The sequence below is a fragment of the Meriones unguiculatus genome, chromosome 2 (genome assembly GCF_030254825.1).
Source record: "Meriones unguiculatus strain TT.TT164.6M chromosome 2, Bangor_MerUng_6.1, whole genome shotgun sequence".
Taxonomy (NCBI): Eukaryota; Metazoa; Chordata; class Mammalia; order Rodentia; family Muridae; genus Meriones; species Meriones unguiculatus.
In genome coordinates this window covers 183,451,710-183,477,706 of record NC_083350.1, presented here as the reverse complement: position 1 = coordinate 183,477,706, position 25,997 = coordinate 183,451,710, and the positions used below count along the sequence as shown (strand labels likewise).

Below are 25,997 nucleotides of genomic sequence, written 5' to 3'. Positions count from 1 at the left end.
TAGTACTAAAACACATTGCTTCCTTCTTTGCTACCCTTCCCAGCATTCTTCCTTCCAAACCTACTTTGAGCCTCTTGTCTACAGAACCCTACTTGACCTGCTCTGTCTATGCCCATGCTTCTCTAGGCCCTGGGCTGGACGAGTTCCTGGTTGTCTTTCTTTAAAGCTATTTAAGTAAACACTTTTTTCTGCCATGTTTGCTGGTACCTTGGTCTCCCAATTAGAGTCCTCCCTTTGTCCTTGTGTTTCTCTCTTCTCTGACTAGATAACACTCTCCCCTCACTTCCTGAGGGAAAATGCTTGATGATACCGCGTCGAGTTTTACAGTTTTGAAATCACCCACCTTCTACCTCCTCAGGGGATCACTGGCTGAACCCGCTTCCACACTGTGGTCGCTGTCTGCTTAGGAGCCATCTTGTAGCAGATGGGGCAGTCAATGAGCAGCAGCTCCTGTCTCCGAGATGCACCCACTTTGCTGTGGAAGTGTCCTGAACTTGCTTCATTCTCATCAAGTTTCTCAGTGACACCTCGGCACAGTTTGTTTTTTAAGTCACATCTGATGAATGATTTCAATCTGGAAGTCATTCCATTCCCTTGTGGGACTGTTTTTCTCATTTCTATTTCTCCTAATCTTTTTCTGGACCTTTTATTCAAAGTATTAAAAATTTTAATTTCTATATATTTTCCTCATTTGTTTTTCATCTGTTGGAAACTTTGGGGGAAATCAACTCAGCTACATAATGTGAAAATTTTATACTATATCTAATCTTTATACTATCATTTCCATCAATAAGGATTTTATAATATCTTTCATATATTCTTTAACAATTCCATAATGCACACAATGTATTTTTATCCCATCATCCTTACTTTCCCCACCCCACTTCCTCAAGACCACCAAACATCCCTCCTTCCCACTCAAATCCAATTTGTGGTGCCTGATGAAATTTTGAATTCTCTTGTTGGCTGGCTCTTGTGCAGGTGACCATAATTTTAGTGAGTTCATGAGTTCAACCGCTGTGTCATGTCCAGAAGACAGAATTTCACAGTACCTCTCCCCATCTTGCATTCTCTCCATCCTACTCTTACGTTCTTTCTGCTCCCTCTTTATTGAAATTCCCTGAGCCCTGGAGGAGAGCTGATTACAGATGGCCTATGTAGGGCTGAGAGCGTTCAACAGTCACTTCTGAGCCCTTGGACCAGCTGTGAGATGCTGCATTAACTGCTGCCCCCTGCAGAAAAGAGCGATGTGGCCAAGGTTGACAGTAGCACTACTCTGTGGGTAATAATCTTTAGAAGGCATTTGGGCAACATGTGCCTTTAGCGACAGAAGCAGGTTTGCTCTACCCCAAGCCCCGTCACCTCCTGCATCTTGCTCTTTTAGCCAGGTTTACAGTACCAGATACGAATTCCTTCCTCCGGAAGGAAAGCCGATAAGAAAGTGGGTGGTTGCCTCTGGGAACTTCACGCCAGTGTTGCTCCAGTGTGCGTGCTTGCCTGGCAGGCCAGTGAGAACAGTCTGCACCACTCACTGCTGGGCACATTGATGGCAGCTTGCCTGGTCTCTCTAACACTACAAAAGCCAGCAGCCAGCAGAAACTTCTGGGTCAGTTTCGGCTTGATTTCTTTGTCTTGAAATGAAAATGTATTGTGTCTTCAGCAATAAAATCGTAGTGTCTAAGTATTTGGTAATGACAGATGAAAGGAGAAATGACAATATCTTGTATTGTTTGGGGAGCTTCTGGGGCCAGTATACCACAACGAGGACTTTCAAAGATGCATCTTATTTATTATTTTAAAGCAGTTCCTTGTGACTCTCTCTCTTTGCTGTCCAGGTGCCCCAAGGCAGCAATGCTCATCTCTCCTTTCCTCTCCTCCCAATCACCATCTCCCTTCTTCTCTCACCACCCACCACAGTATACTGGGTTGTCATCCAAAGAACAGGCCAAGCAATCATTGAGTAACACCTTTGAAACTGTGAGCCAAAGCAGCCTCCTCCTGCTAAGCTGATTGTCTCAGGTATTTTATCACAATAGAAAGCTGAGTAATACAAACCTCTTACTAAAAAGACCATTGTCAAGCGTTTACTCTCATAGGAAAACAAGGGAAAGAAAGTATTCCTAAAGCCTGCATTCCCTTATTTGTTAAAAGCCTACAGGGCAGAATATGTATCTCTACAGGACTTGCTTGCCTCCTAAAACACAGGGCCCTGTCAACCTGCTGTTCACCAGCACAGGCTCTCATGGCCTCTCTAACTGGAACATATGCTGTTCCAGGGTTTCCCATCTCATGCCTTTTATTCTTGTTGACATTAGAAGTGCTGTGTTTATATGCTGGAAATACCTAGCCGTAAGCAGAGGAGACTACATGAAAATGAGTGAACCATACATTGCTCTATCTAGGGAAATCTGGGCACTTAAAACAGGAGTGTGCTTACTTTAATTCAGAAGAGAAAAAATAAAGAGCTAACTCATGCCCCATGACTGCAACTCCTGCTCATCCATGCCCAGAATGCTGAAATCCACTGCTTACAGCTGACTGTCATGGGAAGTAAAAAGTAAAAACCCTGATGACAAGCCTAAAATTCCAAGCACTTGGCACACATCAGGCCATCATTTCATACTTGCTGAAATACATCTTCATTGTTCCATAAGACTCAATAATTGTATAACGTAACACACCACTGATTTAATACAGCTTTCCATCCCCAAGAAAAAGAAGCAGCATGTTGGGATGCTACATTATAAACAACTATGTGGGAGACAGCCTGGCTTAAGGTGAGCTAGAATCTTAAAAGTATGCCTTTGAATGGATGTTCTCTGCTGGATATCCAGTCTCAGAAACAGTGGACTCTCGCCTCCACTACGCCAATGGGCAAACTTTATTCAGTGCTGATGACACTGACTCAGATCATCCTATGACACACGTTGTTTTTCCGAGGCCACTGAGAACTCCAAACGTTCATGTGCTGTTGCTCTCCTTGCCTTCTCTGCTTACTGCTGTTGAATGTTCCTCTTAGATTCTTCACTCCCTGTTGTCATCCTCTGCCATCTCAAGGTACCTGATGTAAGGCCCCCTTGCCTGCTTCATGTCTTCCATGTATCTGGCCCTTGTGTGAGAAACCCTGCTTACAGGGCTCCACCCTTTCTCTCCCCCATCTAATTATGCGGTTCTCAGTTCTGGCTGCTCATCATAGGCAGGAAGAGAGATCTATTTAAAACACGCCAGCCCATATCCCAGCCTAGATCCATAGAATCAGTCAACTAGAACTGAAATATTAGCTTGATGACTCAATTTCTTCACCAGCGACTTTCTGCTTTATGAAGTCATTGTGCTCAGCTCATTGTCTCCTCTCTTCATTTCTCTACAGTTTACCTTCTTTAACAGCTCAATTGAGTCCCAGCCCTCTATAATCACCCTTTATTTTGGCTTGTCCGAAGACCCAAGATAGGAAGGTCTGTACAAATGAACTATGTCCTAGCTGTTCTTGTCACAACTGTCCCTATCACCTCCCACCCATTCTCCACACAGCATTCCAACTTTCTAAGAGTGGCCTCAGCAAAAAGATATGGAGCATGCTTCCTCTGACTAAAATGCTCCCGGTGAACTCTCTTGGTTCTCAGTTTAAAATCCAAGTTCTCCAAACAGACTACAATTTTCTAGCAAGTCAAACCCTGCCTTCCCACTCTCCTGGGGTTTCCCGTGACCTAGGTGTGGATCTGAGGTTGGTGTGCTGCTTCTGCCTGGCTCAAGAAGCCCCCTGATGCCAGGATGAGCTCCTACTCGCCTCTTCAGTATCTCCTTGATAACAGACCAAATTCATAACTGTACATAAACTTATGAATGAGAGGAGATAATTCATAACAGGACAAGCGTACTGAAAAGCATGCCTAGCTTAACCAATGCAAACTTTATCCACAGAAGAATTGGTTTACTTCCTCAGAAACCCTATAAACTTTAGCCCAGGTTTTGCCCAAAGGTCCTCGTCAACACGTTGTGTTTTTGTATCACAAAATGGATGAAGCACAGGGGAATATGATTTTTTTTTTAGATAGGCTGACCTGTTGCTCAAAATGTCCTTAAACAATATAGCTAAGAGTGACCTTGACCTCCTGATCCTCCCCCAGCTTTTTAGATGCTGGTATCACAGGGATGCACATCCATGCCGGCCCCAGGATGGTACTATTTTCTGCCACTGCCCCCAACCCACTTGGCTTTAAAAACAAACAACAAACAAACAAACAAACAAAAAGCAGTGTCTTGTTACGCAGACTTGATTCTCTCACTAGCTACCTCAAGCTGGCCTTACATTTACAGTAGTTTGGGACTGGGGAGATGGCTCAGTGGTTCAGAGTACTGGCTGCTCTTCCAGAGGACCCAGGTCCAAGTCTCAGTACCCAGAAAGCAGCTCAGTAACTCCATTTCTGTATCAGGTGCCCTGTTCAGGCTTTGCAGGTACTAGACATGCATGTGGTACACAGACATACATGCAGGTAAAACACCCATATACATAAAATAAAAATTAAGGTTAAAAAATGTTTTAAGCAAAATAAAAAGAATGCTTGTTCCCCAGTACCACATATACACACATACACCAAAAAAGGCATGAAGGTTGCTTAAAAAAAAAAAAGCCACATAGTAGTTTTAATGTCCCCTTTATCCTCTATAATACAAGTTACAAGGGAAGTATACACTGAGTCTGTCTTGTTTTTGCTATTGTGAACTGGCCAGACTTTCAACTGGAGAAGTGCTGAGCTTGAATGCTGCTGTTACATGAGAAAAAAAGAGCATGGAAACTGACTGAGAAGCTAAATACTCCCTTGCCCAGAAAAGAGAGGCCCTCAGTCTAGCCAGAAAAGAAGAAAAGAGAAGAAGAAGAAAAGAGAAGAAGAAGAAGAAGAAGAAGAAGAAGAAGAAGAAGAAGAAGAAGAAGAAGAACAACAACAACAACAACAACAACAACAACAACCACCACCACCACCACCACCACCACCACCACCACCACCACCACCACCACCACACATGGCACTTGGACATCTCTGTACCCACTGGAGTGTGGTACCCTATCCAAAGTATCCTCACAACTCAAGAGTGAGGCAGAGAGGCTTCTAAGCAGTCCAAGTAGAGTCAAAAGACGTAAGCATCCTCCAAGGCACCTGTGTCTGACTTGTGAGAATTTGGACCTCCACCAGAGGCCATAGAAAAATCTAGAAACTACCAACATTTAAAGAAATTTTAACTTCTTTAACTATGATTTTCTGGTTACAGTCCTGTTTATTAATCTGCCCTTGCTATGGTTTGAAGGAGCATTGCTTTAAGGCCCATATGTTAAAAGTTTAGTCCCCAGTCTGTGGGGTGCCTGAGCTTTTAAGGGGCTGGGAGCATATATAGCTCAGCGGTATAAAGTGTGGTCATGGTTAAGCATCTGGACTCGGTCCCTAGGATTCGCAAAAGGGAGAAGAAGAAGGGAGAACAAGAGAGGGAAGAAGAGAGGACAAGCAGTAGGAAGAAAGAGAAGGGGTAGGGAGAAAGAGGAAGAGAAAAGAAGAAGAAATACCTAGAACCTTGTGTAAGGTCTTCTGGTCATTGGGGCTCTGCCCTAAGCTGGATCTTGGGACCCCAGTTCTTTCTTCCGTCTCTGATGTGGTAAAATGGCTTTGCTTTACCATGAGATTTTCACCATCACATACAGCTTTTTCTGCAGGCAACAAATCTAGCAGGGCACGTACTAGAACCTTGAAAGCTGAGGCAGAATGAGTCTGTTAACACAATAAATTGATTCCCTTTTGGGTACTTGTCATAGTAACAGAAAACTGACTAGCTCAGCACTCACACAAGCAAACTGATCTTGGTATTTCCCTTCTTAAATTTATGCTCAGTAACTGAACTTAATTCACAATCCCCAAAGTACAAGTGGTTTTTTTTTTGTTTGTTTGTTTTGTTTTCTTTTGTTTTGTTTTCATACACATTTTGCATCCTTATGACTTGGTACAATTCATAGAATAGTTCCTAGAAATAAAGGTAACATTTCCTCTCTCAGAAAAGCGTTCTCAGAGTCAGTGTTTCTCAGATACTTTCCAAGAAGGTATTTGTGTTTAAAGAGTGTAGCACATTCACACGTTTGTCACCAACAATTGTTAAAGGTGTCCTTAATTTACAATAACCTCTCTCTGGTGGTTTTCTTTGCTGAGAACTAGTTGATAAAGTACTTACAGTAGATGTAAGCAATGCTGTTTAAACAAAAGGGATGGCATTTTTCGCATAGAATGCATGTTTCTTATGTAACACAGTGTAACTCTTTCTGTGTGGCTTTTCATAGGAGCAGCGATTATTGCTTATAAGCCATAGATGTTGCCCAGTGAGATCTTCTGGACAGTCCCTAATAGGCTTTTGAAAATATTTGATTCTATTTTATGTATATGAGTGCTTTGCCGCATGTATGAATGTGCACGATGTATGTGCTTGGTGCCCACAAAGTGAAGATCTGAAGAAGTCATCAGATCTTCTGGAACTGGAGTTATATATATTATATATATATTATATACACACACACACATATATGTGCATATATACACACACACACACACACACACACACATATATATATATATATATATATATATATATATATATATATATATAATTCTTTTCTTTGGAGACAGGTTTCTTTGTTTGGCCTTGGCTCTCCTGAACTCACTTTGTAGACCAGGCTGGCCTCAGACTCACAGAAATCCACTTGCCTCTGCCTCTCAGAGTGCTGGGATTACTGGCATGTGCCACTGAGCCCAGCTGACAAAAATATGATATTTTTGTACACGATAATAACTGTCTTTCAAGAATGAAAACTGGAGAAAAGCAGCACCCCTCCCCCACCTCCACAAATCTCTACAGACGACACTGTTATGTCTCTAGTCTTGTCTGACCTTCTCCTTCAGACATCTGGATCGTGTTCCGTTTAGACCAGAGGCCAGTGTTTGCTCTTCCCCGGTAATTTAACACACATGGAACTACACATGTTCAACTTTTGTTAGTGACTACCTTAAGACAACATGAATTTGAGCCATTGTGTGACTTCAGTACGATTATGGTTATTAATCAAGGCTACCTATTATTGAGGTTTCTAAGCCAACAGCATGAAATGAAGTCTTTCTAACAACAAAATACTGTTTGCCACAGAAAGCATACTTACAAAGTTAAATCTAGTCTGCTCATCAGGGCCCTCCCTTAACTGGTGCAGGCTTGCATCTCTTTCCCTCACTGGGCCCTAGCATTTTATTGTGCTGCTTTGTTCTGTCCCTTTCCCTAGTTAAACTGGCAGAAGGTAAAATGAATTCTGTTTGTTAGAAGTAAAAATTTGAGATTTTTTTTTTTTTTACCTTCCACACAAAGCTATATGAAGCAATAAAAATAAAATGATAGTGTGCTTTCTAAAACTAGAAAATAAGCTGTCCCTAACTTGGGAAGGAAACCCACTAATTTAAAATATATTTACATGTACTTACCATGGGTTTTGATAACGGTGGGTCAGTTTGTCAACCGCATAAAGACTTAATTCACCATGCTATAAAGAAAGGAAAACTAACTCAGTGCCATTTCTTGGTAAATAGGGGTCCACATTTCTAAATGTCTATATTCCCCTCTCAGGAAGGGAGTCAGGTTAGAAAATGGAGTAGGAATGCTAAATTCAGCTAAAAGAAAATCAGAGGAGATGGTTGCTTCCTGAACTGAGAGGAAGCTGTGGCTGTGAGCTCACTCTCTGTGTGACGGGAGACAGCTGGGGCAAGGGCTGGGAATCCCACACCTTCCTGTGTGCACTGAATGACATATTATTCCTGAATGAATGAATGACCTTATAAATAAGCTGGGAAACAAGGGTATCATGTTCATATTCGAAAGGGTTTACAGTCACTTCTTGTTTTCCCGTACTACGATAGAAAAACTACAACATGAACTATCAAAAAGCACTTCACTTCTGCCTTGGAATGCATTTTTAAATTTTATATTGATAGGATGTACCAGATTCACCACAACTCAAAATGTGGCAATAACCATGAAACCGCAGCAGCGAATGGCAACCCAGGTGCCCCCCCATCCTCTTCTAGGCCAAGATTGGCTTAGAACGATTTTTGCAGACCACCTGCCTATTGTTTGTGCTCCATTTCCTTATGCTACCTGCTCGCTCAGGTGACCCAAAATGGCAGCCTTGACCACTCCCCCGCAGAAAGCAAATGTACCAAGGAAGGGGTCACATAAGTGCTGAACGCAGAGTTAACAGCAAACGTGTGGTTAGTGAGCTGCACACAGTGGGAAGGTCATGCTATGAGTTGATTCCCAGCATGAAATTAATTCCCTGAAAACTCAATTTACCCACTAATTCATAAATAATTTATCATCTTCTTTGGACAAATGCACTGGGACTTGGAGGATCTCTGATCTTTTGCTACTGGGTGTTTAATAAGAAAAATAGGACATTGTTTTAGGAAATAATAAGAACATATCTTTCTCCACTTCTCTTAGAGCTACATGTGTTAATGTCAAAAATATTATGCTATCTTAAGTAAGCTTTACCCTCTTGTATTTTCATTTGTTAACAAAATACACCATGATTTAGTTGAGCAGCCATACTCAGAGAGAAGTTATACCTAATGACTTCACAATCATATAAAACATTTAACTTGGTCCATGATTCATAATAAGGAAAACACTGATGTGTAGGTTAGTTCAGCTAGGGATGGAACTCCTGCATCTCATCCCAGAACTACAAATGAGTAAAGATCTAAAACTTTTATACAATCCACCAAAAAATAATATTTTAAGAAATTAGTGAAAGAAATTTTCATATATCCTCTAAACATTTTCAATTACCAATTATAATTATGGGTCCAAAGTAGACTTTTACTATGAGGCCATGTTTAAATAAGTCTAGGTATTAGTAAAATGCCTGCTATTGCATCTAGCATCTGTGAGCCAGACATAGCTTCTAATGAATAAAATCTGCTAAAACTGAATTAATTGCATATATCTGGGGCTAGCTCTATTGGCCAGCCACTGCTTATGACTTCCCCTTCTTTTTCAACCCACCTCTAGAATATCCCCACGATACTCAGATGATCTTTCTGATTGTTTTTAAAGGAATCCCTGTGCTGTTATGCTATTTCACAATGCTTTTGAGAGGGTATCTGATTTAGCTTTCCTTACTGGAAAAGGACCAAATTATTCATTTCTGCAACCATGGGCTTTTTCATCAGTAGATGGGACACAATGCGATGCATTTCAAGAATGTGTACACACTAAGGTTTTCTTTTCCAGCCTTCTTCCTTGGTAACACTGGGCTCTCAGTACCAAACAGTGGAGTGGAAAACCCCCCTCCGGCTACCTTTTGTTATGCTAATGGGCTTGTTCTCTACTTGCCTCAATTTGCAAAATATTACTGTTAACCCTTTAGGTGCCTTTCTTCCCACAGACAGTGATAAGCAACCTCATTGTTGTGACTGGTCGCTAAACTGCATAATGTTACCTATTTTAGACTGGAGTTATTGAATCAAGAAAGGCACAAAGGTCTTTGCAACAATGGGCCATCTGAAGCATTCATTTTATATTCAGAGGAAGGGTTGAAACAAAACAATTCTTTCTGAAAAATGTCAGTATTTAAGGCTTGAATTCTGGGATGCACTTTTCTTGTCCAGAGAGAGAGAGAGAGCAATGCACACTTCATTTTATGCCCTATTACAGATAAGCTTGAAGTCTGACATGAATGTTTTTGTCATTGTTGTTTGACTGCAATGTTTTAAATAATTTGAGTTAATTAATTAACTTTGAGCAAGCAGTAAGCAGTGAGTTTTATGAGTTTGTTAACTACAGAGACAGATCACTACTTTCTGATATGTGTTCAAGTAGCGTGCAAATTCTATCATGGTTCTACAGTGCTTATAACACTATAGTTTTAAAATAGAGCAGATAGAAACGTTAGTGCCACTCGATGCCACTTGTTAAGCCCTGATACGTGAAATACTAGCCAGCACAGGCACATACACCTCATTCAATCCAGAGAGCAATGCTCTGAGGGGTTGCTGTTAATACTGGGGTAAGCAGAGTTCCAACAGCTCCCAGAATTCTTATGGTAGACATACTTTCTTCCAGACATACTGATCTGAGATGCTGCTGTTGAGAGATTTTTAAGTATAATCAAGATGTTAAATTCTTTGAATTTAATAAAAGATTTGTCCAGTGTGGCAGCATAGGCTTGTAGTACCAGTTACTTGGGAAGCTGAGGCAAGAGAATCATAATTTCTACTTCTGCCTAGACTACAAAGTTGAGTTCAAGGCCATCCTAAACAATTTAGTGAGACCCTGTCCCTAAACAAAAAGTTGAAAACAGACTGGAATGTAACTGTGCTAAGGAGCACTTGCCTAACACCACACACAAACACACACACACACACACACACACACACACATACACACGGTGGCGGGGGGGGGGGCGGGGGATTGGCTCAGTGCACCTAACCTAATTGACTAAGCTCTTAGAAGAACATAAACTTCTTAACAAAGGGGCTATAAAGTTGAGAGGGATGAGACCTGAGGAAGAGTACCTTAGCAGCTTTGAAGGTGAGTGAGTGGTTAGAAGTCTGGGCCTTCTCCAGCTGAAAATGGCTTCTGGCTAATACCCGCCCCTTTAACCACAAGAAAGTAGGATCTGCCACAACCACATGAACTTAAAAGAGATGACAGTGATACTCTGTCAGCTTTGGGAGACTTGAGCAACAAGGCAGCCATGCCATCCTCAGACTTCAGACCTGTAGATCTCTAAGCAGGTAAGTATAGCTTTTATTCTCCTGATGTAATTGTCATCTTGAAGACTTACTGCCTCTGTCTTCTAAGCTAGGCTTAGTCCTGGAAGCTTCTAGCCTCTGTATAATCTAATCTAGGCCTAGAATGTTATGAGCCTCTGAGACTTACTGCTGAATTAGCTCACCTTTTCTAGCTCTTCTGAACTCTAGCTGACTGGTTCAACTCAGCTCTTCTGGCTCAAAGTCCTTTCCAAGCTGACTGATTCAGACTGGCTTCTCTCAGCTTCTGACTGATTTGCCTCAAACTAACTCTAGCAATCTGTTCTAATCTTCTGGCTCCTTGTCATCCTCTGGATCATTCTGTCTTTACCTGTGTCTAGCTTGGTCTCTCTTCAACCACTCTCTGTAAACTCTTCACATAAAGACTGCCTCTGAATTCCATGAACTGAACTGCCATGATCTCACCTCAATTTCACTGCCTCTCAACTCATTGACTCAATGGAACTGGCTGAACAGAACTCAGAGATCTGCATGCCTCATTCTACTAAATGTTGGGATTAAAGGTGTGTACCACTATGCCTAGATCGAAGCTTTTCTTTACTTAAAACTTGTCTATACCAGGCTGGTCTAGAACTCAGAGATCTGCTTGCCTTTGTTTCCTGGGATATAAAGGCATATCTGTATTCCAGACAGAGTAGTCATGTTGCTGGATTAAAATTCCTCTACACAGATACGTAGTACTCCATCAATTTTCTGAATTTGTTATTTGCTATGTAGCAATAGAAAACTAACATAACCTTCATTTTAATAAGTGATAAAATCAAGGTGTTTAAAAAATACTAGTAAACACATATGACAGAAAAAAGGAAGATGAAAGTCCCTCAGCTGTGTCCATTTAACAGACAAGTAGTAGGTTCTCCCTTAGGGACTAGGACTTGTCTAGACACAGGGTCTTAATCTCAATAACAATGTCACATATGAATTTCATCTTGCGTAGACCTTAAACCTAATTAAAAAAAAAAAAAAGTGGTTGGTTACTCTCATAACGTTGGTGCCACTATTGCACCTTCAGCGTACTTTGCCAGCTTGGTTGTCCCTGTAGCTTGTAGGGTTTACAATTGGGTAAGACTGATGATTGCTTTCCCTTTCCAGTAGCACCTTCTAGCACTGTGAAGGCTAGCCAGGAAGGATGAAGCTTCCCCATGAGTGCAGCTTGATTTCTTCATGTTCTCTCACTCAACTATGTGTTGTTAGCAACAGTGTCTTATTGCCAAGTTCTGGAGGGTAACCAAGAGCAGAGCCTGTCCAAAAAAAAAAAAAAAAGCAGCGAAAGCAAATTCTCAGGTAGAATTTAAATTTGTGTTATTTTCTCATTGTGCTCTTCCAGGAGACAAATGGTTTCCTAATCCATTATGTCTCTCAAAACACACTCTATGTTCAGAGAAAGACCAAGTCCCATCTTTGCTGGAGTGGTTCTGAGATATAATGAGTAACTGGCCTTCTGTTACCCATAATAACTCGGCCCTACAGCCGAGCCCTCTGCTGATTCCCATCAAGACCTGAACCCAAGGAGATTCTGCTCTTGAAGCTACAGAGAACACCCCAAATCTCCAAGGTCAATCACTATAGCTCCTGAAATGTAACCAAGTGCCTCATTTGCAATTATGTTCACTCTTGGATTTGTCTAATGTGTTTGCTACTGAAATTAAAAAGTGAGTGTCATGTGCCCCCCCACCTTAATTGTCCAATTAGCTCTACTTCTTGTGGTGGAGGTTCCCTTATTGTGAAAAGTGTTTTTAAGTTAAGGTACAGTAGAATGATTACTAACCTATGCACTGTGAATAACAAAGACTACATGAAACAAAAGCAAATCTCAGCTTTTATGTCTCATCATTTCTGGATCAGCATCAACACATGCTAAGCACCAGGATGGAGAGGTGAGTGGGACTGATATTGTCAGTAGAAATTCAAATCCACATAAACTACTGAAAGCCCTGAGCAGTGTGGCTGAGGACCACAGTGCCTGGCATCAACAACTATTAAACCTGAGATTCATAAGAGAAAAGACTGTTCCACAATTTTTGAGCCAAATTTGACGCAAACTTTAATTAAATACTGGCTAAGATGACGGGCTCTGGCCAGGACCGTGCTGGGGTTCCCAGGAAATGGTGATGAGTCACATTTTGCAGAGGCTTAAAAAGGCACACCCATAAAGCCTCCATAGTTGGACCCATCAGGTCCAATCAGGGGCAAGCATAAATCCTGACATACTTCCTGCCTGGGAGTCCATATATGATCAAGGTGCAATTGGGTCAAGCAAACTTTCAGGGGATTGAAAACATAAATAGCCTCCAGCATTTCAGGAAGTGTCTCTCCTCGGGCAAGGGCTTATGGGTTAGAGGCATTCTTGTTCCATGGATCTCTTAGGCACAGTAAAGAAAACCTGAAAGGCGACTTTGGCTCTCCTACAACAATACCACAAAGCCAAGCCACACCCCCACCTCCCCAGCCCTGCCCCATGAATTCTTCTCTACTTTAGGGAAGTCCTGAAACATTAATTTACAGTTCTTTTTTCCTTTTTTTTGGGGGGGGGCAGGCTCACACACAGAGCTGGGGCCATATGTGTATGGCTCTCCATGCTTAATGAATTCTTTCTACCCTGCTTGGCTGAGGTTCCCTGGCTTGTGAGTCTGAAGAGTGGGAAAGCATCGCAAACGCCACGTGTCTGGTCTCACTTGCTCTACATTCTATGCATTTTTGTCAGCATAGCTGAGGCGCTCTGCAAGTGTTGTGTACGAAAAACAGAGGAAACGATCATCGCAAATTTATAACGCTTTAAGGATTTCCCTCCAGTGACCTTAAGAGGAGAGGATCAAGACCAGAGTTAGAAAACAGATGTCCTGGCATTTTGTCCATCTGTGCTTGTGATATTAGAGCATGCACAAATTACAGAGTTCTTCAGCATTAAACTTCAGCAATAAACTTATCTGTAGAGGCAAACCAGTTTTCCTGGAGCATACTCGAAGTTTATCAGCTTCCTGGGCTCTTGTCATTTTCCAATAATATTACTTGAAAGTCTATGGAATGTGCTGAATTTCTGACATTAAGGACCTTACTTTATTGGTTGGGGGAAAAGCTGGTGCTTACATTAGAAATATACTCAAGATGTTATATCAACTCCTACAAACTAAGGAATAAAATTCCCTTACCAGGTTCATATGACATAGGGCTCTTATTTTTCCTTTTTTTCTTCCCATATTTCTACATCATAATAAAAATTATTATTATGTATCTCTTTTCCGAGTCACCAACAACTGCCTGCAAAGTCCTGTCAGTAGGTGAGGAAAGGTGTCTTGTGTGTCTGAGAGACAGGCCACTGGCTGCTGTGATGCCCAGCGAGACACTTGCTTTCAAATGAACTACATGTTTAAACTATTGGTTCTATTTTTAAAAGATTTAACTTATATTTAAAAAAGCAGAAATTGCACCTGGTGATTCAGTGCATGTGTCTTCTGCTTAGAAGAGTTAAGTTGGTTTACACAGACCTCGCTCTTCAAACATCTCTCATTTCTGAATGGTGAACTCTTTCAGAATCCCTTTCGGGGGACTTGAAGTAGCTATTTAACTTACTGCTGTTTAACTCGACTCAGTACCTCTACCAAGCCACTCCAATCCCCTCTCCTTAGGCCTGTGGTAACACTTCATCAGTTCCCATGGGATCAACACTTGGGGATTCTGGATGTGAGCAAGATCTGTGTCTTTCTGTGCCTGCCTGACACTGACATGCTTTGCTTCACAAACCTGCCCTGAACACAGCATAGAGAGTGCACACACAGGATCACACATACATTTATTTTTCTGGAGGTTCAGATTCGATTAAGATTTTGTAAGAAAATTACTTTCTTTGATTTATTTGAGGAATCCCGTAAATGCAAACTTTGAAAAATAGCTGGAAACAAAACATCAGGGTGGAAGGAGGTAAATGGTGTTACTGTATTATTTTCAAGGAAAACAGAGGTTTTCTCCCTCGCAGGCAGTCAGCAAGTGGCAAGCTCACTGAGAATTTCCTGGGATACCATGAAAAGCATGCTACTGTACCCAGCACATAGGAATGGAAGGTGTTAATGAAATCATTTTTATATTAAACCACAAACAATTAGGTACAAATAACTGTATGAAGTAAAAGTTGAGAACTAAACACTATACATATCCATCTCAGAACAAAGTGTTCGAGAGACATAGCTGTTTCAAGATTTAATTTCTATTGCTTATAATTGTGTGTGAGAGAGTACAGGTCTCCATGAGACTGGAGGGTCAGATGCCCTGGGGCTGGGGCTCAGACAGTTGTCAGCTGCCCTCTGTGGGCCATGGGACCTGCAATAGCAGTCTCAACTGCTGAACCATCTCTTCAGCCCATACATGGCTGTTTTAGAAAAACCATTTTTTATTTTTCTTTTATAACTTGGATGAAAAGGGGGAAGCTTTATTATTATTATTATTATTATTATTATTATTATTATTATTATTATTATTTTAAATCTCTGGCTGTGGTTATGCATTTGCTTAGAATGCATGAAGCCATAGTTTCAATTTCCAGTTCCACCAAATGAGACTCAAGACTGGTGGCTGCTTTTACGCTTATTCTAAATACACCCAAAGACAAATGAGAATTTTCTAGAGTGGGGAGAATACCCCTAGTTATGAAATTTGAATTTTAGTGTTTTATATATTTAGCAGCTCTGCAGACTTTTTTTTTTTTTTTTTTTTTTTTTTTGTAGTTGGATTTGAGAAAGGGGAGAATGATGTTTTACTGCACAGGGATAAGGAAAGACAATGTCATCTTCTGAGAGTGTCTTTCTAGCCTCTGTAATCTAGTGATAATATCTGGTTTGTTTTGAAGGGCTGTAAAATGCTTCTTAGACTACAATTTCAAAAGAAAGCATGAGCGAATTGTTACTCCATCTACTGTTTGGCTGGTACCTACCAACAACTTCGTAATACAGATGAAGTGTAGTATGTATAAACGGTGCTGAGTGGGAAGTTGGAAGGACACTGACATGATAATGAAGGAAAGGCTACATGCGTTAGCCAAGGAGGCAACTAGATCTGACCCACACGACCCTGGCCACAGGGATGTGCATGTGGCCAGGCAGCTGAAGCCCAGCCCCTCAGTTCCTGTATCTTATTCTCTCACTGTGTGCCTCACACACCTGGGTGGATGTCCCCGCTCTGCCAGTCACTAGCTCTGGCCTCAGGTAAAGCACTCACCTGTCCATAACATAGCCTGAGCGGCTGGTAAACTTTAAGGGTGAGGAGCACACTGTGTTCCCATTAAACGTTCCATTATAGCTACTTTCTGGTTTATCTTCCCTAAAGTATTCGCTAGTGGGGAAAATATCTAACAAACCAACCAATTTAGGATAAAGTGAATCTGTCTGCCATGACGGACTTCAGTGTCTTATCAGAAATATGTTCAACTGTCATTAAACTCTCAAAAGAAGCCTCTAAAGCATGCTGATAAAATTCATGGTGGCTAAAACTGGCAGACCTCTCCAAGCCTGGGAAATTGTTATTAACACATCACATATGAGTATACAGGTGGATTTCTATGCTTTAAAACACGGGTTGTAATACATACTGCAATGAATTGAGTTAATGCTGTCTTGGGGATCAGACCCATGAAGAATGGCTGACCAAGTCCAAAATGACATCATTTCTGAGGGGAAAGCAACTGACTTAAATCAATTTGTCATGAGGTCAGAGTGCAGGAGCAGAAAAATGGGCATCAGGAAGACAGCTGACCTTGCTGAGGTTTGGGTTAAAGCGAGGCCAGGGGTGAGGAGGCAGACGGCTGGAGAGGCAGTCAGAATGCCACAGGCATTGTTTCAATGGGCTCTGTACATTCTTATAGAAATGAAATATATAGTTTGGCAGAGACCAAATCCATTTAAACAAGAAGAATGCACTGTTCCTAACTCTGAGATAATAGCAAAAATAATGGATTTTCCTGATTATAAGGCCAGGTAAAAATAGCTTTACCACACAGACACACAGAGACACTCCCCTCACACACACACACAGATAGACAGAGAGAGTTTTCACTGACCTCTAAAGTGTGGTAGGTGGTCAGGTGTCACTTAGCATGGAGGTGATTATCTCTTTGCTCAAGCCAGATAATTTATCACATGATTTGTGGAGCCCTCCTTTTGCCCCAAATAAGAGAGAGCTGGTTCCAGGTAGGAGGCAGCTGCCTCAGGCACTGTTTCTGGAATTTCTCGGAGGTACCTGAGCATCCTGGTTGCAGGTCTCAGACAGACCTGGAGCTTAAATTAGAAAGCATGGCTGCTGGAGCTATAAGCATCCAGCACAGGTCTGTGTCAAGACTGCGGTTCTGAGCTATTGAATGCAGTGTGCTGAGCAGCCTCCGCAGTCAGAAATGGAAAGTGGCCATTTTGATGTGCAGTAGAGGACTACAGATATGAAAGACATTGCAGAGAAACAGGCATTGGAGAAATAAAAGTAGCTGGAGACATCGCCTAAGTGAGACCTTCTGTCCTAAGGTGACCTTAGTTGACACCATCTGCTATCTTTTACTGCCCCTCCAATCTCTCCTCCACCCCTCTATTCTGTCTTTCTTCCTTCCCTCTCCTCTCTGTTTATCCCCTTTCTCTCCTCCTCTCCCCACTTCTTTCTCTCCTGTCCCTGCTTCTCCCTCTCTCACTTCCCACTCTTTCTCTGACCTCTTGTTCTCTTTGGTCAAGACAAGCCCTCTCTGTGTGGCTCAGGTTGACCTTGAACTTGTGATTCCCCTGGAATTACAGGCCTGCAACATTAGTTCTGATTCTTCATACCTCACGAACTTTGTAGCAGGTTTGTGTATGTGGAACTGGTGTGTATAGCTCCAAATGTAAACTCCTGGGCTGGATCTGAGCAGATGAACGTAAATAGGTTAGAAGCAGACGGCAACTGCAATCTGAGTCTGAGCCTAGTTCCCTTGGGAGCGCAGGAAACCAGGGCTGTGATTTGGAGGAAGATTAGCAGCCCCAGTGACACACAGTTTCAGGTGGTTCTTGGCTGATACAAACAATCTTTTCCAGTTACCACATGCTCTCATTCCCAGAGTCTTTTCTTACTACAAAGCTCTGAGTCTAGTGCTTCCTTTAAGGAAGTGTCTAAGATTAAAGAAAAGGAGGCCAGGAATTTGAGAACGAGTAGAGGTACACATGGGAGGAGCTGGATGAAGGAAAAGGAAGGGAGGAGCATGATGCAATTCTATTTTAATTAAAGAAAAGATGCCTGTGTAGGAGACTGGCTTCCTCAGGGACGCTGGGGCAGGATCCCTGAGAGGTGACTGTGCCAGGTCTTAGAGAAGGGAGCAGATGCTATGTGCACAATGCAGGCTGTGGCAGCGGCCTCAGTTCAGCTTCTTGTTGTCTGTGTTATGCACAGAAGCTAAAAAGTTGACAATGAGCTCTGCTGTTTTCCTGGGTCTCTCTGTCACCATTGAGAGGCCACAATTTTCCAGAAGCTCCACCTGGAAGTTAGTGATTTACTTGGCTAATGTGTCTGCCCCAGGCACATTTAGCACCTAGTCTTGTTTCCCCAAATGATCTGTGTTGGGACCTTGATCTTGGTCCATGTTCTGATGCAGAAAGCATCTGGATTTCTCACTGACGATTTCCAAAAACAGTTTCCGGTAGAAACTATTACAAGGGACGCAAACGACGAGACCTGGACGGATCTGATGGCACACCCTGAAGCGGACACAAAGGCAAAGCTGCAGCATCTCGCTCATCTCTTCCGGGGTGGACCGGAACTAGGGAACTTTCTGAATGGCAGCTGAATCCCGCAGCTTCGTGAGCCGTACAAACGGGTGGTCAGTTGACCACTGCAGGCCAGCAGGGGACACAAGACACAGGCTGCGGATGTCAGATCGGCAGGAAGTGGCGTATACGCTAGCCACGTGGCCACCCATGGAGGTGCTATAAAGTGAAAGGGCTTTTTGTTCAGCTTAAGGCGTTCTGCAAACTGGTGTATCCTCTTAACTTGCCCAGTTATGGACAGGTCATCCAGGGAGGAACGGGTGGTGCCTTCATGTCCAGGCATGTCCACACGGACGGAGCACAGGTTCTTCAAAAGGAACTTAATCATGTTGAGCTACATATCTGTGCGTGCAGAGCTCGGATGGTGTCCCAGTCTGACCCGGAAGGAATAACTGGTTTTGTTGGTTGTATAATTTTTCATAAGCCCTAGTAACAGCTCCTATGGATTCATTACTCTGCTCTGTGTTTCCTTATTCTCCACTGCACTACTGGGTTGGTTGATACCTAAGCTCTCATTTCACTTGCTTGAGGATTGTATTAACTACTGGTTTTCTGGCTTTAATATATATATATATATATATATTTTTTTTTTTTTTAATTTTTCAAGACAGGGTTTTTCTGTCCTGGACTTTGTAGACCAGGCTGGCCTTGAACTCACAGAAATCCACCTGCCTCTGCCTCCCCAAGTGCTGGTATTAAAGGCATACACCACTACTCCTGGCAGCCTTTTTAAAAAAATTATTATTAAATAAAAAATAAATACGAAATATGAAAAGTCAGAAAAAGAAGCTATTAAAATTGTCATGAGACAGGTAGATCTGTGAAAGGAATTACTATTAAGATGACAGGACCAAGAAAGTGTACACAAAGCAACATGTCTGAAAGCCTCTGTCAAGTAAGATCAGTCTCTGTACATCACACACCACAACATACACCATGCATGCACACACAAGCACACACATATATACATCACACACATACACACATGTACACACCACATGCACACATACACACACACAACTCGTGCACATACACATTTCAAACAACAATTTGAGGCAATTTGAAAATTCTGCCATTATGTAATATATCATCAGTATATAGACAGTGCTAAAGCCTGTCTGTAAATACATTCAAATTCTCAGATGCTGCTTCTAAAACCACTTGCGCTTCTTTCTCTTTTCAAGATGACTGTGTTGCAGGGTATTTGATCCCCATTATGAACCCCAAAATTGTGAATTGTAAAACCCTTGTTTCTTGCTTGGTGTGGTTGAGCCCTATCACACTCCTTTAATCCATGAACTTTCTGTTTTTTGTAATTAGGTGATCATGATGTAGTTCAGCCAGCCAGAGCACAACTTTAATCTTAGAGCTTTCTGCACACAGGATTTAATGAAGTTAACTCTAGGTCAAGAGGCAGAGCAAGAAGCCAGCTGACAGGGATTAAAGAGCAGGAGGGACTCTTGAGTTGAGGGGTATTTAAGACAGCTTGGAGGAGTGTTTTGGGGCTTTAGCTCTCTGGCTCTCTGGCATTTTGGACTTTTTTGTGCTTTGAGCTAGCAAGCCTTTGGCCTTGGGGTTTTTGGCCTTTTCCTCCTGGGCTGTCAGTTCAGCTAATGAGCCTTTGGGGCTTTTTCCATCCGGACCTGCACTGAGAAGGAAGGTGAGCTGGGTGCTTTCTCTGCCTCTCTGAGCTAGCAGCTTTTCACCTCAGCATCTGGCTCCCGAGTCTTTATTGGTAAATAGAACAGTTGGGATTTTCATGGTAAATCAAAAGGTTGGGATGTTCATTTTTTAATACAACACACCTGCCTTTGTCCACACAATCTAAAGGAAACAAGACAGGGTTCTAGACTTATGGAGCCCTGATCAACGACACAGCATGCTCAACTCAATGACATTAGGATCTGACACTCAGTATTTTTTGCTTTGCTGAATTAAATTCAGCACCACCTTCCCATCAGCCCACTCAGAGCAATGCTGGATTGCAGGGCGTGTGCAAAAGCCTGGGCATTCACTTGACTCTGGTCACTTTCGCCTCCCAGCACATGCCTTCGCTTTGTTGCTTGCACTTGCTTTGTACCTCCCTCTCATCTATCAAAAGGGCTGAAAGGGCGTGTTGCTGGGTGAGTACGTTTATCTCAACACTTACCTTCCTGCAAAACCTAAATGTCGTTACTTCTCAGTGTGACTGTGGACCTGGCACTGTCAAATGAATTTAGGTCAGAAGGCCGGGGCCTACAGAGAGCAGGAAGCTAGAGGCGGTACCTTCAACTGAAGGCCGCTCTCCAGGTTTGATCTGTTGATGCAGCTGAACTCTGGTATCCCCCAACCAATCCCACCAGCGTACTCATGTTTGTATCTCGCCGGCAGGCTTCTGTTTGGGGCAGGCCTGCATAAATAGCTGAGGTCTCCAGTCTTCTCTAACGCTGGGCGTTTTTCTCCTATGTAGGTGGAATGCTGATGAACTCTTGGCAAGTGATCTTTTATGTAGTCTGGACCTTAAAGAGACAGAAAGAAAAGTATGTTTAAAATCCTTTCCTTTCCACATTATTCTCTCTCTGTCCTCTCCCTCCCCCATCTTTTTCTCTTGTGTGTGTGTGTGTGTGGTCTTAGGTGTCTCAGCCCAGTTTACAAGGTACTGGGGATTGAGCCCCTTCACATTTTTTTTCTAAGATGCCTTTATTTCAATTGTGGAATCAATAATATGGCACTCCTTAATGTCCGTAGGAGGGATTATAAAGCTTTTACAGGTTAATTCAATGAATCCTTATTAACAGCTGTAGAAGACAGACTCTAAACCCCTACCCAGTTTAAAATGGGTAAAAGGAGGCATAAAAAGATTGGTTCGTTGTTCAGAATCAAAGCAAACAAGCTCTCCACACTGGCCACTTTCAACGTTAGGTTCTTAATGGCCCCACTAAACTGCTTTGTTTGCAATTCATTTAAGAGACATTTCAATTCTAAAACTCCTCATACATGCCACATTGGCATGGGCTAGCCTCCATATACTGGGGCGTTTGCTCTAGATGTAAGACTTCTTAAACAAGAGTGAAAACTCCCTGGAGGTGTGAGAAGCAAGTTAGAAAGTTGAGAACATAACTAGATAGAAAAGTCATAACAGCTGATGGCGACTCCAGGCAGAGGTCGTTAACGTTAGCGTTTTAAACGTAAAACAATCAAGGTAATCAATGAAGTGAGAGACACGGAGGAAAACCCAGGTCTGGGCAAAGATCGCTCAGTTGTTGATGTGAACGTAGCAATGGCAGCGGGGTCCTTACAGGGGAATGATGGGCTTCCTCGCCTGGGGAGGAGCTTTGAAATTTCAGAGCCAAAAATGGGTGTAGGATTGGGGGGGGGAGGGAGTGTTTGAAGACACAAAGAACTTCTTTCTTTTAGAGCGACCAAAGCTGACTGACAGGGCACTGCAGCTGGAGGCTGTGGCTCTGCTCATGGAGGGTTTGGTGCTTGTGGAGTGTGTGAGGAAGCTAAGGCCTTAGGCCAGGAGCCTCTGTTACTGCACCCGACACACATACACAGGTTCAAGTGTTTAAACACTTATTCCTCAACTAGTGAGGGTGATTTGGAAGGCTCTGGAACTTTCAGGAGCTGAGGCTTGCTGGAGGAAGTGGTTGAAGTTTTAGAGCCCTGCTCAGCTCGCTGTATGCTCTCTCTGCTCCTGGACTGCAGAACACACGCTTCTATCAGCCTTGGCAGCCGTGCTTTCCCTGCCAAGATGGGTGGTGTGCCCTCTTAAAACTCAGAGAAACCCCTCCTCTCTTAAGCTGTTTGGTCACAGCAATGAGAAATGTAAAAATCAAGGGAAAGATTGCAGCTTTTAGGAGTCTCTGGAGGAGTTCCCACACACTTCCAGGTCTGATGAGAACATTTCAGAGCTGCAGTTGGGCAGGTGTTTTCAGTTTCCTCACCACAGCGACTTCCCAGGAGGCACTCACACTCACCCAGGAATTAATTTCCCCAGTGAATATGGTCTATCCTCCATCTTATCTGCTTCAGGATTTCACTGGTAAAATACAGACCCACGAGAGCCTAAGATAACTGTCTCCCCTTCCATCTGACAGCTGCTGAAGTCTCCTCTCTGTCACAAGGAAGTGTTTTTCATCGTTTCTGCAAAGGGTTAAGTCTGTAGAACTGAGTTGGTCTTGCTGGATCTCAGGCCAGGCTCTCCCTGATGTTTTATCAAATGCTGCTCCAGTGACTATGAAGGTTCGTCGGGCCAGGCCAAGCGGTCAGTGGCCTGGGAACAGTGCCTGCAGCATTTACTTTACAGACAGACTCAGCGCTCTGGGTAGCAATGGCAAGCAAAATGCTTGTAATTATGGAATCAGAGTTGTCTTGTTGTTTTTATTGTTTCGTAGACATCACTTTCTAGCATCCCACAGCCGATGTGAGGTTTAGGGAAGTAATAAGCAACCATGAGTTTCAAGTATGGTAAAAAGTGGGGCTTCAGGTGTAGTTGAGTGGAAGAGCATTTGCCTAGCATGGGCAAAACCCAGGGGCTCATTCCCGCAAGAAAAAAAGGACTATGTTTGTGAAGGTTTTGTTGTTGTCTTGCTTTGGTTTCTGGTGCTTGGGTCAGGACCACACACACTCCACCACAAAGCAACACCCAGTTGAGAATACAGTGTTGAGCCTAACTGCAGTAGGTAGAGATCCTGGCTTTGTGCAGAGCTGGCTGTGTGACCTGGGGAAAATCACCAAATTAGTGCAATCGTGGGACTTCCCAGAGTGCAGCCAACCTCCCAGAAGGACAGGGAGAATGAGTTTTTCTTAACGCGGTATTTAGCTGAAAATCTGGCACACAGGTGCCTAATATTCTCTCTGACTTGTGGGCCTCTTAATTTGAGGCTTTGGCTTACCTACTGCCGTTCTTTGTTTGTATCTTGGGGACTGATGGACTTACTAATGATTTCCTTCTCTTATTGTGAACAAATTCAAATACCTTCAAAATTCTTTGAGATTAAAGGTCATCAAAGATTTTCTATAAAGGCCTCAAAGGAAATTGTTTTGGTTTCTCTAGCTATTAAAGTTTGTTTCACCAACTCAATTCTGCACTTGTAGGTCAAAAGCAGCCATGGGAAAACAGGTAAGCAATAGCTGTTCGTGTTCTTTGCATCTGAGCCAGCAAGACATGAGCATTCCACTCTGGTCCATAGCTCCACCATGAATATACTGTGCCACAGGCTCAAAGCTTTTTGGACTAGGGCTTCTATGAGCCAAAATAAAGTCTCTTCCTATCTCTCTGTTTCTCTGTCTCTTTCCTCCCTTCCACCTGCATCCCCCCCCCCATTTCACTGTATGTCCCAGGCTGGCCTTGAACTCACAATCCTCCTTTCTCAGCCTCTGAAGTACTATTTCCTTTCCTTTCTTTAAGCTGATTTGTCTCAAATATTTGTTATAGCAGCAGAAGCCTGGTCATGCTCCTTACTTTTCTGCAAAAGGTCTCCAATCTTTCAAAGTCCAAGTTGGTTTCAGCCAACGATAGTCCTGTGTGAGCTCCTGGGGGTCACAGCTACATCTTATTTATCTCTATTAATTTCTTCCCCTTTAGGTCAAGGTCTTGCTATGTCTCCAGGCTGGATTCAGATTCTTGGGTTCACATGATTTTCTAGCCTCAACCTCTCAACTAACTGGGACAGTAGGCAGGCCACTTTGCCTGACTATGTCACTGACAAGAATGGCCACTGTGACTCATGTCACAAGAAAATAAGCACTTCTTTAAATGTATACTGAAAAATCTAATTTCAAGAACTGCTTTAAGCTTTTTTATTCTGGTAAGGAACTGAAGGGTAAAGTCAAAAGAATTTTTTAATTACATGATTTATATATTTATAATCATAGCTCTCATGAGATATCATTCATACATTGTACTGCTCACTCTTTTAAAAACACATAACTTTCTTTTTCTCTCCCCATTTTATTTGAGACAGGGTCTGATCATGTAGATCCGGGCTGACCTGGAAAGCCTACATAGACCAGGCCGGTCTTAAACTCAGAGATCTGCCTGCATCTGCCTCCAAGTACTGGGCTTAAAGGTGTGCGCCACCACACCAGGCCCACACAGACTTAGACATTAAAACTGTGTTCTGAAATGTGTGAAAAGAAGAATGATTCTCCTTTAGTGTGGTTGAATTAATAACACAAGCACTGTCTACATATGCACACTCTTAAAATGCCACTTCAGCACTCCCCACTCCCATCTCAAGCTTGGCTAGTTAAGTAACGAACAAACTATTGGCTATATGCCACAAGTTTATTTTAAAAGAATTGTGATCTTTAAATAGTCTACAACTTTACATTTTAAAATATGTAACACAATTTCCATAACTCTAGGTCTGGGATTATCAAGTGGAGTGAACTAGTCCTTCAGAGGATGCCGGCAATATCTGGAGACACTTAGGAGCTATTACACGTGAGTTAGGGATGTTGCTGTGGACCAGTGAGTAGAAATTAGTAGTCCTCGAAATGTGCTCTGATGCATGAAAAGTCCCCCCCAGCAGAGAATCAGTTGGTCGCAAGTGGCAGCAGCCACGGCTGATGACCCCTACCTGAAACTGATGCACAAGGCAACACCAGGCAACTCCTCCCATCCAAGGAGAAAGGTATTAGCCAGAGGTTCTTCTACCACAGCTGGTGGTAGGTTGTGGTGCTTTTCCAAAGCAAGAAGACGGGGGCATAGCATGGCTTCGGAGCCAGAAAGACCTAGAATGCAGTCTAACCACTTCTAACAAGTCAGAGCTTAGGCCATTAACTATAAAATCAACAACTGTAGAAATGTCAAGATAAAGCCCTTATCGAGTCTGAATCAAGCTCTGGCTTCCAATCTCAACACTGAAAAAAAAAAGAAAAGAAGAGAATCCCACCCATACCTACATTCACACATGGTGCACACATACCACACAACCAGTAATGCCCTAGAAATGTTTTGAGAAATAGTCAATGAGGAGATGGTTCTAAGGTCTTAGAAAAGTAGTTGGTTGGTATTCAGGGAAATCATAACTATTAGACAAGGATGTAAGTTTCTTCTTCTTCTTCTTTTTTTTTTTTCCAAATAATCATTTTATCTAGACTTGTGAACTACCAATGTCCTGGACATATGTATTCTTGCTTTAAAACTTGCCTGTTCTTGAGCCATGTACTCATCTCTCTCTCTCTCTCTGAAATTCTGACTATTTTAGTTTCATCTCCCAGTCCCACACTGCAACTCTGTGATGTCTATGAGAGGAAGCTGTTCTTTCTTGAATGAAGGAGAGGAGTCAGGATGTTTTTCTGTAATAGTCTCATTCTCAGTTGACTTGAAGTCCTTCTGCATACCTAAACTGCACTTAGAGAGGCAGGCAGCCACCCTGCTGTGCCCAGGACTGTT

General features: G+C 42.6%; 1 protein-coding gene and 1 pseudogene across 1 annotated transcript in view; both read right to left on the bottom strand.

Annotated features, from left to right (window-relative positions):
- Nucleotides 1–25,997, bottom strand: part of Spmip2 (sperm microtubule inner protein 2) — an 84,834-nt gene that overhangs the window by 17,839 nt on the left and 40,998 nt on the right. The window contains exons 3-4 of the mRNA XM_021653603.2: nucleotides 20,879–21,111; nucleotides 7,503–7,561 (exon numbers count right to left, since the gene is read on the bottom strand). Coding sequence (XP_021509278.1) covers nucleotides 7,503–7,561; nucleotides 20,879–21,111 — 292 coding nt within the window. The remainder of the gene's footprint in view (nucleotides 1–7,502; nucleotides 7,562–20,878; nucleotides 21,112–25,997) is intronic.
- LOC110558594 (monoacylglycerol lipase ABHD6-like) lies at nucleotides 18,205–18,953 on the bottom strand (annotated as a pseudogene).